The sequence below is a fragment of the Onychostoma macrolepis genome, chromosome 02 (genome assembly GCF_012432095.1).
Source record: "Onychostoma macrolepis isolate SWU-2019 chromosome 02, ASM1243209v1, whole genome shotgun sequence".
NCBI lineage: Eukaryota > Metazoa > Chordata > Actinopteri > Cypriniformes > Cyprinidae > Onychostoma > Onychostoma macrolepis.
In genome coordinates, this window is record NC_081156.1 from 22,031,102 (window position 1) to 22,044,395 (window position 13,294).

The following is a 13,294-nucleotide window of genomic DNA, read 5'->3' on the forward strand; positions in this document are numbered from 1 at the left end:
TGTCAGTTATTTTTGCGCCTGACCTTATTGAATATGCATTTTTAAGAGTTGCCGTTTCAAACGCAAAATTTATGGGAGGAGAGTATTAAAATGAATCGCACAATGTGATTTACTAATGTTTGCGCTCGTCAATTTACTGGTGTTTGTGCCATTATTTAACGCCCCAAAAAAAGTCTTATACTATTTTTCGCCTATGTTGTAAGTGGACCTGATGAGCATCGGCTCTGCTTATTTGTGACTACGATAATTTGCACTGCGCTTGGTATATTTCTTTTGGTTTATTTAAATGAGATGTTGCATCTGTGTTTTTTAATTTGCGTGTTGTCAGTAAATCACTTGCAGAAATTTCCACGCCCATCGGCACTGTTTTGGAATTGTGCTCCTGTGCTAATTTGCACCGTTTAGAAAATATGGCCCATAATTGCAGCAAACTTTAGTGCAATTACACTACCATTTAAAAGTGTACAGTATGTATGTTTTTTATGGTGTATGGTGCTCAAGAAATTTCTTATTATTTCTTATTAAGGATAAAACAGTTCTGCTGTTATATTTTGTCAGGAATATTTGGTGGAATATTTTTGAAAGCTTAAAAAAAAAAAAAAACGCATTAATTTGAATTTTTTTTTGTAACATTAGAAATGTCTCTGTCACTTTAATTGAATGCATCCTTGCTGCATAAAAGTATAAAATTCTTAAAAAACAGCTTTTGAATGGTACTGTAGTTACATCATATAAATCGATCAATCAATAGTTTGTGTATATATTGTTTACACATATATTATTGTTTTTTTTTTTTTTACAGCCTTTATGTAATTTCTGGGTTGCAGAGTTGGCCATACCTTTTGAACATTTATTCACAAATAGGATGTGCTGCTGGTAAAAATATGATGTCTTTTTATTGGCATCAATCGAACAGTACAGAAACCATGACCGCAGAACCGCAATACAGACCAAACTGTAAGAAATGCGAGCCATTACACCCCCACTGAATATCTCCTTCCATCCGCACAGATCTCATTCCAACCACTGTCTATCTCTGTAATCATAACCACACAAATATTTGTCTTCCACTCTCTTTGCTATCCCATTCCTGGTTTGAACTTTTCTTCATCTAGCTTTATGCTTGGCTGATCAGATCACCAAAAACTTTAATTTGATGAGGTGTTCATATGCTTTTTTGATGTGCTTTTGATATTGGTTGGTGGTGGCGATTTTTAGGGAAACTTGTCTATAGATATCTCTACTGTGAAAGACAAGTTCCTTTCTCCTAGATTTACTTTGAGCACAAATAGCTGATGTCCACTGAAGTGTTTTCCTTGAGTAAGATTCTGATTTCCTAGCTGGGCAAATATTTGACTCTCTGCTCATGCTTTAATGCTTCATTACCTCAGTCCAGCAGACGTACGGCCTCTCTCTGACCTTCAGACCAACCTTTTTTAATACCCAATGCACTTGGATTGTGCATTCACAGCATATGAATATAAAAATGTAAAGGTGCACTCAGGAATTCTTGCCTCATTAAAAAGCTTTACAGAAATGACTAGAAGAAAAATGTTAAACAATTTGCACTCCCATGAAGACTTCAGTCCTAACTAATAAAAGCTTTTAGTCTTAGAGTAGGTCACCATGCTGAGATCACATGATCAACGTACTCACGTTATCTTAGATTTTTCTCCTTCATTAAAGGACACTTTCACAGCTTACAGAATAAAGTACTCATGGAACAGTACATTTTATGCTCACCCAGGCTGCAAAACTACTATTGTATTATTACAATTTAAAAAGAAAATTACATTTTAAATTTAGATATATATTTTAAATGCAAAGCAGCCATTACTAATCATTCTAACATGCTGATTTAGTGCTCATTTTTTATATATTTGTATTTGTGTATACTATTTTGTGGAAACTGATGCATTTTTTTCAGAATTCTTTGAAGAATAGAAAATTCAAAAGAACAACATTTATTTGAGTACCATTATAAATGTGTCTACTCTCACTGTTTAGCAATTTAATGCATTCTTGCTGATTAAAAGTTTTAATTTCTTCAAAAATCAAGACTGGCATATCTGTCAACACAACTCAAAAAATACTGCCTGTGTCTGTGTATAGCTGCTCTTTAAGTAATAGTTATTGTTACCTGGGAACTGCTGATTTATTTTAACAATGCGATATAATTGTGGGCATACAGATTATTATGAGGAAATAAACTTTTAACATCTCATCTGTTTTAATCATTATGTAGGCGGAGTGTGTATTGCCAGTCCACTGATTGCATCAAGTATGTGTTTGCCTCTAAGGGTTTGAGCCTGTCTTTGGGTTACTGGCCTCTGAAAGGTCTTTCTGACAACTCCAAAGTAGCAACTCCAGATTTACATAGCTTTTAATATTCATACTGATATTGCCCTGTTTTTTTTTTTTTTTGCATGGTTTATGACAAAATGACCGTTCCCTTTAAAAAGGTTCCTTTTGCCTGTCTTTTCTCTAATGAACCTTGTATCACTATTCATGAGCGAGCTCTCTGCTAAAGGCTATGTTTAGACACTCGTTCACGTCGCCGGAGGAGAACGTGTGTGAGCGCACAGATCCTCTCAAGTTCTTCCTCTTTTTTTTTTTTCCTCAGTCACACCTGCCTCTCTCACCTGATCTATTTATACCCCTCATTTTTCATTAGACAAATTAAAACTGTTGCTCTCGGCATTTGTCATTTTTTTCTGCTATCTCTAGGTCAGCGGTATTGGCGTTGGTGTTCATGCTTCACCTTTCCTCGTTTTGAGATCATTCCGGTGACACTGTGATTCCAAGACCTTGCAACTTATTGAGTTCTACCACCCTGAATGGCGTTACAAAATAACTTTTTTGTTGCAGGAGGCATGTGCACCTGCACTGCATGCCGAGAAGCTGTTGGTGCTCCGTGTTGAATATTTAAACGAGCTCATCTTTTATTCCCCTCCACGGAGCTTTGCACCTTTGGCCCCTGCCTAATTGTGGAGGCTAGCGCACAATCCTCACCTGCTCTGTGAGGTTTATGGCTAATTCCTTTGAAGGTGCTTCTTTTGTTCTCATTTGTTACGAAGACAAAAAGAGGCATTGGCGTGCCGGCGTGTGTCATTTCGAAATGGTTGTTAGCGTTTGAAGTCTTAAATGCCAGGTGTTTCATCAGCTTTTTGTTGGATTTTCATTATAGGCCTACGATCAAGACATTTTTACTGGTGTGCTCTTAAGGCATTTCAAAACAAAAGGGTCGAATTCACTAAATTGTTGCATGGTATTTAAGCACAAAAGCCTGCAGTCTATTAATCCAGCATTCTGTTTAACCAGGCACTAAATGCATTGAAATATAAATGTACACTGGCGGTCAAATGGCGGTAAAATAATGAAGATTGAAAACAGTTGTGCTGCTTCCGATTTTTGTGGAAACAATGACACTCTACTATTTAAAAGGTTTTTTGGGGGAAAAAAAAAAAAAAAAAAAAAAGAGAGATTACAAAATAATTTTAAAAATAATAAATAAAATAAATTTTAAAAATAAATATTTTTTTTAAATAAAAAACAAACAAACTTTTATTCAGCAAGGAAATTAAATTGATCAAAAGTTATATTGTTACAAAAGATTTCTAGTTCAAGTAAATGTGGTTCTTTTGAACTTCATATTAATTAGTGCTTTCAAACGATTAATCTCGATTAATCACATCCAAAATAAAAGTTTTTGTTTGCATAATATATGTATGTGTACTGTGTATATTTATGTATATATAAATACACACACACGCATGTATATATTTCAGAAAAAAAAAAGTTATTTTTATATATTAAATATATTTGTTTATAATGAAATTATATGAATATAAATATAGACATGTAAATACATGTAAATATTTTCAAAATATGTATGTGTGTGTATTTATATATACATAAATATACACAGAACACACACATATTTTGCAAACAAAAACTTTTATTTTGGATGCGATTAATCATTATTAATCGTTTGACAGCACTAATATTAATCAAATAATCTTTAAAAAGGTAATACACCTGTTTTCAATATTAAGACAGCATTACGTTAATTTAAATTTAATTTAATTAATAAGAATATTACTGTAGCAGTAAATTTCTGAAGGATAATGTGACACTCAGGACTGGATTAATGGCTGCTGAAAATTAAGCTTTGCCATCATAGGAATAAATTACATTTTTAAATATATTAAAATAGAAAACAGTTGTTTTAGACTGTAATAATATTTAACAATATTGTTGCTTTTACTGTATTTTTTTGATCGATAAATGTAGCCTTGATGAGCATAAGTGACCACCAGTGTATGTTCTTTTAGTGCAAACATGTCTCTTATTTTGATCATTGTAACAGTTATCCATTAAAAAAATAAAATAAAATAATAATAATAATATAAGCATTATGTTACCTTATTTTCGTCATTCCTTTTCTAAATAGGGTTGCATAAACAATGCAGACAACACATACAAATGAACACCGTAATTAGTAATTCTTAGTGAATTCTCCCCAAAATGTTACTTTAAGTTACTCTAAAATCATTTTGACAGCGTAGATGTTTTTTTAGAAGACATATTGAGGACAACTGGCTTTTCACATTGTTTGTGTACTTTTCATCCATCTTTACACTTTCATTTATGAATCATTTGATTTGTCATTCAATATCACTGTAATGCGGTGGTGTGCTAAAATAAAATGCTTACTTTCAGAGTTGTGCTCTTTTAAGACTTGTGATTTCACTGTAGGGCCATCAAAACTCCTGCTGTTCCCATGACCCGCCTGTGTCTTGTTTGCATCACAGCTTTCAATATTTCATGTGCTGTTTTATAGCGGTATGAAATGATATTGTAAAAATAAGCATCGTTCGTTCATTCTGTACAGATGGCTCATCTATAAATGATAATTGTTTGATTCTCCTCTGTACCAGAGAAGATGTTTTTAATGGATAGCCACACCGTTGTGTGAATATGGAGTAACTCAAACATTATTTCTCATCATTGCGAGTCGGTCTAATCCACGGGTCAGTGCGCTCATGCATCTCTTCCTCACGTGCTGCATAATGAAAGCGTTTGTCTAGCTCTGACGGGTAAATTGTGTCTTGTGCATGGAGAAAAAAGAGCCCAAGGAGGCATGCATCTCTTATCTCAGTCACACTCCTTACCTCCTGTTCATTACTTATATTTACCCAATACTCTTCTGAGAGGAGAAGCGCATCTCACAGAACGGCAATTACTGTATGGGTTCCGGCTTGTTCTCTGTATGTCACTTTGGTGTGTGCTGTGTGTGATGTATGTTTGCAGTTATACAGTCTCGAATGTGTTTTAGATATCATTTATTTGAATTCTTTGAAGACCTTATTATAGTATAAGCACTTTGTGTCAAAACACTATTATATTTATAATATTATGTAAATGTTTTCCACTGTTGTATTTTGAATTATCATTGTATGCCATTCGTTGCATCATTTCATTCATGTTTTTATATATAAACTAGTGCTAGACAACAATTAATCGTGATTAATCGCGTCCAAAATAAAAGTTTTGGTGTACATAATATCTGTGTGTACTGTGTATATTTATTATGTGTCTATAAATACACACACATGCATGTATATAATTAAGAAAAATATGTTATGTTTACATATTAAATGTATTTATATATAATACATTATATGAATATAAATATACATGTAAATATTTTAAAATATATACTGTATGTGTGTCTTTATATATACATAATATACACAGTACACACATATATTATATAAACAACAAAAACAACAACAAACTATATATATATATGCGATTAATCGGGATTAATCATTGCCCAGGACTGATATAAACAAATGTTGATTGATATCTAACATTTCTTTACATGCACTACTGTTCAAAATTTTTTAATCCAAAAAAATATTGGTAAGCATTAGTGACTTTTTTCAAAAAATAAAAAATACTTGCTCCAAATTGACATTTTTGAACAGCAGTGTATAAAGTGCCTTAGCAACTGTAACTTGAACAGCAAATGTTTGTTTTTTTTTTTCTGTGGTTTTGCTGCATTATCTGTTAGATTTTCCCTCATTAACAGAATCGCATGGCTTCCAATTCGATATTTCTAATGAATCTGTTGTTTGTGGTTTGTAGCTCTTTATAATTACTTGCTGTATTAATCAATAATGCTAGATAAGTAAACAAAGGGATTGGCAATTAGGCAAAAAATCATCCTATTGTCATGCTGTCACATTTGTTTAATTTCAAAACCTCAGAATGACATTGTGTTTGGAAATGTTCTTGTATGTCTTGGGTAAAATTTTCTTTCTAAACTGACTTTGAAATAATCTAACATTTAATTGGATAGTCAGTCAATAATTAATGTTGATATTTTTCGTTATTAAGACTAGCAACTCGACTACATTTTTTTTTTTTTTTTTTTGATGAATTAGTTGATGGATGATTTTTGTGTGAATTCTACAGCGGGTTCAACTTTCCTGAACCCGGACGGAGACTCTGGGACGGAGGCGGACAGTGAGCCGCAGCTGACCTTCTACACCGATCCAAACCGCAGCCGCCGTCGCAGTCGAGGTATGAGAAACGGTAACGTCAACACCGCGTGGGGCTCCGGGGGTAAGGAGGACTTCCACACCATCGCATGATTTCAACCTGCACCGCCTGACTGTGGCCATTTGGTGTTCGTGTCACACTTTGTTCGGAAACTGAGCAAAGCGTTAGTTGTGAAGCGGCTTGCCTTACAACTACCTCACTGACCGAGGCATGTCGTTACGTGTGAGATTTGCCATTGATTTGACATTGCAGTTGAATACTGTGTTAAAACAATTTACAGGAAAGCATAAATGCTTAACTTTTTTACTGTCCTCCAAATTGGACTGAGGGTCCCTGAGCAATTTTTGAGTTTGCTAAGAGAATTCTTCAGAGCCTCTTTGTGGACTCCGTGGAACTCCTCTGAAATGAATGACGACTAAATGCAAGCTTACAAGTATTTAAGCACCTTAAGCTTAGCAGCTCTGTCTGTAGACCACCATTCAACATTAAGCGCCGTAAATGTGTGTATGTTAAGCACTAAGAGAGCGTGTGACAAACCGGTTGGACAGTACTGTCAGACGCTAATGGCTAGAGTCTGTCTGAAACTCTTGTATTGTCCCCCGAGGAGCGCTGCATTGTTTTCTGAAGAGACCAGACTGAATGCAAAGCTCCCTAAACTCTTGAGGAGCTGCCACTTGAAAGGAAACTAACAGACAATCACTTTGCTTTAATACTTTCTCCTTCTAATTACCAAATGTTTAAACCCTGTACTTGTCAAAAACACTACTAGTCAGCTGTAGCAACAACACCTTTAATTGGACTTAAGTTAATAATAGACATGGCTTGTGTCACGTTTTTCCCCAACTTCGCTGCGGAAACTGGTTATTGGGTGAGAGCAGCGTGTTGATTTTGATAGACGTGTTTGCGTACGTTTTTCAGTACATTTAAAAAAGTAGGTGTTATTTGAGTGAAGTGAAGGTGTAGTAATCTATAATAGCTGTGGCAATTAATTTTATTATAAAAATACTATTATAAATCTCTGTGTATATTATAATAATATAATATAAAAGTATTATATTACTTTTAAATGTTACATGAATATATACATATACATACATATGTTCTAACCTCTACTTAAGTACTAAATGCTGGCATTTATCTCTTCATAGATGGAAAATTGGAGCTATCTCCTAATGCTTACAGAAAGGACAGAGGCCAGGGGACAAAATGCCAGATTATATTCTTATCTAAAATGAATTATTTTAAAATAGTTTTGCGGTAATTAGTCCTTGAAAATGTGGTCCTCAGTGAGCACCAAGTCAAGTTTTGTCTATGTCAAACTGACCAAATGTGAAAACACCGGTTCCCATAGCATACATGATTTACATGAATACAGTTCCCATAAGAAGCATATATTTCTGGCAGATGCTTGCAAATGTTTGAATCAATGCTTTCTGTTTTCTTTTGATCATTTCATTTCTTCAAAAGCCAAACTTCTGTTTTTTTTTTTTTTTGATGCAATATCGCTAAGATAACATCCACGCTTAAGATGGTGATATCTATCTAATATGGCAAAAAGGGGATTCCTCTTTTGTAGTTGATGTTCTGCAGCATTACTGCAATGCTAAGCGGCTGCACGGATGTCATTTGTAACTCCTTAGTTACTCCTTTTTCATATGCTGTACATAATCAGTGTAAATATGTTGTTGTCACTTGTATATTGACTTTTGTCATGATATGCGTACCATCTGATTTCCTTTTATATGTATTTCACTGCTGTTTCTAGTTGTTGCATGTTTTATGTCTATCCTGACATGTTATTAATGGTTTTAAATGTTACTTGTGTTAATGGTATCAGATCATGAGTATTGTGTCCTCATACATTGTGAATGGGTGTGTTTATGTCATCTTGTGTGTTGTATAATACTCATACACTATTTGCAGTGTCTTGTGCCTTTATTTTACATGTATCAGATGCACAGGGCAGCACGACATCAAACCAGTTTGGCTGTAGTACAAAAACGTGGTCAAAACAACTCTTTTTCATATTTTGCCATTTGTAGTATTTAGCATAAAAGCAGCAGGCTTCAAAAGGTAAAGCGTTATCTCTCGGCTGCTCAGTTCGTGCCAGAGCTGCCGCAGCTCCCAGAGTTTGGCTGGCTGGTTTGATCCAGTGCTCCTTTCATGGACCACCAACCCTGATGTGGGCTGTTTTTTAACTGCCTCCCTTGTGCCTTCCCAAGGTACACATAAAAATGTGAACTTTCCAGTCTTGTAGCATCGCTCTTTTATTGCTTTCTCTCTCTTTCTCTCTTCTTTCCAGGTTCCCCACGGAGTCCTATCAACAAGACCACCCTGACTTTGATCAGCGTGGTGAGCTGTGTGATCGGCCTGGTCTGCGCGTCTCACCTCTCCTGTAGCCTCAACGTCAGAGTGATACTCCACGTTCCGGAGCACCTCATTGCAGACGGTAATCTCATCACCCGCTCTGCTTCCCGTCCAGCCCCTGAGCAGCGGGGGTCCTCGGCCCCCCGTCTACCCCCCACGACTTCTACTGTATTAAAGCAAATGTCATGCCGACTCTTGCTCTGTCTCTAGTGAAAAGCCAGACAGATGTGTGCTGAAAGCTTCAAAGAACAATCAGACACGAATGCATAGTCTCTACTTGTGTTTCAAATCATGTAGTAGGCTATACACCTTGTACTTGCACTGTACACTGTGTACTTGGGCATCTTGTGAATTAATTTTTAAAGAGTCTCAAATGAAACATAACCGTTTATTTTTTAATTTTAACATAGAAGTTTTTCAGACAAACATTTGGTTTTGTTTGGTGTTGCTGTTAGCTTTAACATGTTAGCTATCATGAGATGTAAGTTATTATGTAAACCCACTTTCATATTTTTACATATTTTTACGTGCAAATACTAAAAATTATTCACACGTCGGCGACGGTTTAGCAATGTGACTCACATTTGTCCACCATCTTTTCATTATTCAAGCAGAGAAGCTACAGTGAAGCTGACTTCAGATTGAAGGTAGTTAGTACCACTACAAATTATTATAAAAATACATTGAATCTATTTAAAGGAGGCAATACATTTGTAGATATAAAAAATATTAGATTTTAGGGTGCAACAGGGCACAGTGCATTTGATTTTATTTCTCTCTAAACCACTAGAATAACACAAACTCACTGTGGCACTTTCCTACCTATCAGCGTTTCATTATGTACTTTGGAAATTTAGCTAATCCTTGACATGATTGCAGTCTTTAACACAAAGTCAATTCTGCACTAAGTTGATGTGATATTTAATGTTTTGTTTTTTAAATGTTGTAAATGTACAGTATGTATCCAAATAAGAATTGTTAAAATAATCAAATATATTTTAAACCATTGTGGAGACTCAAGTTGGTCAGTATTAAATTATTATGGGAGCTCTTTTAAGCAGTGTAAGAAGCTTTAAAAAATATTTTAAAAATTCTGTCCTTTGAAAATTAATATATTTTAATAATGATAAAATATATTTTAATGATGTATCTATTGAATAAAAGTAAATAATTTTATTTATCAAAACAAACTGTGCTGGGCTGTAAAAAGCATGCCTTTAACCCCATAATTCCTTCTTTTTTTTTTTTTTTTTTGTTAAAATCAATAAAACTAGAAACAACTTAACGATACATGAAAACATGTTGACTAAAACTGCAGTTTAAATAAAAAATTTGGTTCAAACGTGGCTGCACAGGGACTCAAATGAATCATTGTTAAACCATCAGTACATGAACCACTGAACCCGAACAGACTGATTCAACTGGGAGTTTGAATGGGAGAAAAGACTATTGATTGATTATTTTCTTTAGCCTGTTTGTCTGTGTGTGTGTGCGTGCGTGAGAGAGAGAGAGAGAGAGAGAAGGAAACTGTGATGTAGCATTTTTTCACGCTACGCTGCTACTTGCTAAAAGTAGCAAGTCACTGGAAAAAGCAACATTATTTTATTACCGTTTCATATGAAAAATTTAGTGCTACTTTTAGTTAGTTAGTCCCTAGAACTACACTTCCAGACATACACACTGTAAACAACAAGCAGCCGCTTTCCCCAAGGGTTCTCTGTTTGTGCTTTGGACCTAAGTTGCGTTTGTGTTGGATGAGCTTGTTATTGAATTTCAATGTTGCACCTGCAGTCCAAGACTACAGGCTACTCTCTTTCTCTCTTACCCTCTCTTCTCTTGCTCTTCCTCGCTCTCTTTCTTTCAGCTCATTGGCATTTCAGCCGTCACTTCTAGAGTTTGGGCGATATGATGGATTGTGACTGGCTTTGCTCATCTGTCATTTTGTCTTTCATGCAGAGCTCTTTTCTATTGGGTCTGGTGCTTTAGGGTAGATTAACATTCACATAGATGTCTAAGTGGAAGAAATCTGAAAAGAGGAGACTTGAAGGATTCACAGTTCGCCTTTTGAATTGGAAAAATCAGATTTAAGATGTGTCTATAACTGTCTAACAGTATTACAGGGTAAAACTTGATGTCAAAGCAGATCTGATAAAACTTGATTTTTGCAGAATAAATTCTGTTCTATGTGGCGTTCATGGTTTTGAAATATTCAGGGGAATAATTCAGAATACATCACGCTTTCAGTTCTGATGTTTTATCTGTACTGTTGTATCTTATCCACAGCTCTATATACAGCTCACAGCTATAAGGATTCTGCTTTGCTTTAAAAAGTTTAAAACAGTTTTATGCCTAGCAGTTATGGGGGGGGGGGGATGATCATGCTGATCATGCTGCAACACTCTCTTAGTACTGTTGATTTGACACAAATTATATAGTGTACAATTAGATTGTTTTCGTTAATGAATAAGTTGAATAAATGAATCAGTAGCTATGTTTCCATCACCCTGTTTTAATGCACATTTTGAAGCGTTTGAAAAATGTTTTTACCCTTGCTTGAGGTGGTTTTTGTGTTGTGTGAAAAAGGATTAATGCGAATAATGGGAGATGGAAATACATTTGCCGAATAAATTCCTCCATGCGCATAAAAAAAGTCATGTGATTTGCGCATAACAGCATAACCGAACTAACCAGCGATCTCATTGCACAGCATCTGAAATGTTATGGTCATTCCGAAATGCCCGAGCAAAGTCTGTCGTCAAAGTATTTCAGTATAATTGCCCCCAGAACTTTCTTACATGACTGCGTTCCCAAACAGCAGACATCCGACCACATTTATTGTGTTTTGTCTGCTTGCTCAGAGGCGCAAATAATTCATTATATATGAAAATTATTATATTCAGTAGCTTCTCCCCCTTTTTTTTGTGATATTTAGTGCAAGTTTATCAGGAAGTGACGATTTTGTTCACCTTGACTCGTTTGGAAACGATGCTTATTCGCAAATGTTTTATGCGACATTCCAATTTTGCGCATAAGTTAAATTCGCAACTTTGGATGGAAACCCGGCTAGTGACTCACTTATAAGACATAGGAAGATCAAAACCTGCTGCAAACAGTCACTTAGCAAATCAGAGAATGAATCTAAACAAATATTTGGTAAATAGTTTCAAATCATGTGATGCATCGAAATCCCCACCATTACAGTTCTATTGTGCTCAACGACAAAATATAAAATTGCCCAACATTTTTGTACCACAGTTACAAGCCAGTTGTAGCTTCCATTTGTAGATTCCAGTTTATGGTTCATATTCTGAACACCAACTAATAGAGTTCACTAATTTACTTGATGTAACTTTTAACAGATGTCCTCTCCGATTCTTCTCTTTCAGGCTCCAGATTCGTTCTGCTTCAGGGCAGCCAGCTGGACGCATCTGATTGGCTGAACCCTGCCCAGGTGCTGCTGTTCTACCAGCAGAATGCCAGTGGCCCCTGGGTCAATGATCTGTGTGGCCGCCGTCTCTTGGACCCCTGTGAGCACCAGTGTGACCCAGATACAGGTACACCACCACCCTGACATGATTCTGTACTTCACACAGCTCATGCAGAAAGTCTGACACCCGAAGCAACACGCACTCTGAGGGACATACTTAAAAGGATAGTTCATCTAAAAATGAAAATTCCATCATCATTTAGTCACCTTCATGTCTTCAAAACTTTTTTCCTCAGTGGAACACAAGAGCAGATATTTTGTAAAATGTCTTAGTGTTTAAATTTTTTGTCCATACAATGAAAGTTAGTGGAGTCAAATGTTGTTTTAGACTGAACAAAAATAGTTCTGTCATGACAACTCAGCGTGATTGGCATGGTAATGTACATGACAATGTTAATGTATTTGGTCTTGGCAGAATAGATCTGCTACGCTGCTGTGGCAGACCAAGTACTGAGACTTGCTACTACCAATACATCCACAACATGCTGCTGTGAGCATGTAAGAAATACTGCTGCTGCACATATAACATGAATAACCCCCTTAGCATACATGATGCTACACCCTGTAGATCTATACAGGTGGAGCTGGGGAAGGTGGAGGGTTTCTGGAGAGTGCTGCAAACTGCTACCACAAACATACGCAAAGTATTTAAATGTTGAGCAGCGTGCTCATTGGCTACCGATACAGGAGAGAACAAATCAGCTGTGACATGTGATGATGATGTCATTATGTCATACTGAGTTAGGTCTGTTGAACTACGCCATCTAGAGTTTCATGCCAGAACTTTGTATTTCTGTGAAACACACAAGATATTTCAAACGTTTGTCTATACAATGTTTTGGACCCCATTGATTTTCATTGTATGGACAA

General features: G+C 35.7%; 1 protein-coding gene across 8 annotated transcripts in view; it reads left to right on the forward strand.

Annotated features, from left to right (window-relative positions):
* Positions 1-13,294, forward strand: part of astn1 (astrotactin 1) — a 377,633-nt gene that overhangs the window by 206,581 nt on the left and 157,758 nt on the right. For 4 of the 8 annotated variants that reach the window (XM_058749876.1, XM_058749884.1, XM_058749890.1 and 1 more), the window contains 3 exons: positions 6,484-6,633; positions 8,873-9,019; positions 12,324-12,491. In XM_058749876.1, the coding sequence (XP_058605859.1) occupies positions 6,484-6,633; positions 8,873-9,019; positions 12,324-12,491 (465 nt within the window). The remainder of the gene's footprint in view (positions 1-6,483; positions 6,634-8,872; positions 9,020-12,323; positions 12,492-13,294) is intronic. The other 4 variants (XM_058749841.1, XM_058749849.1, XM_058749857.1 and 1 more) reach the window with 4 other exon arrangements.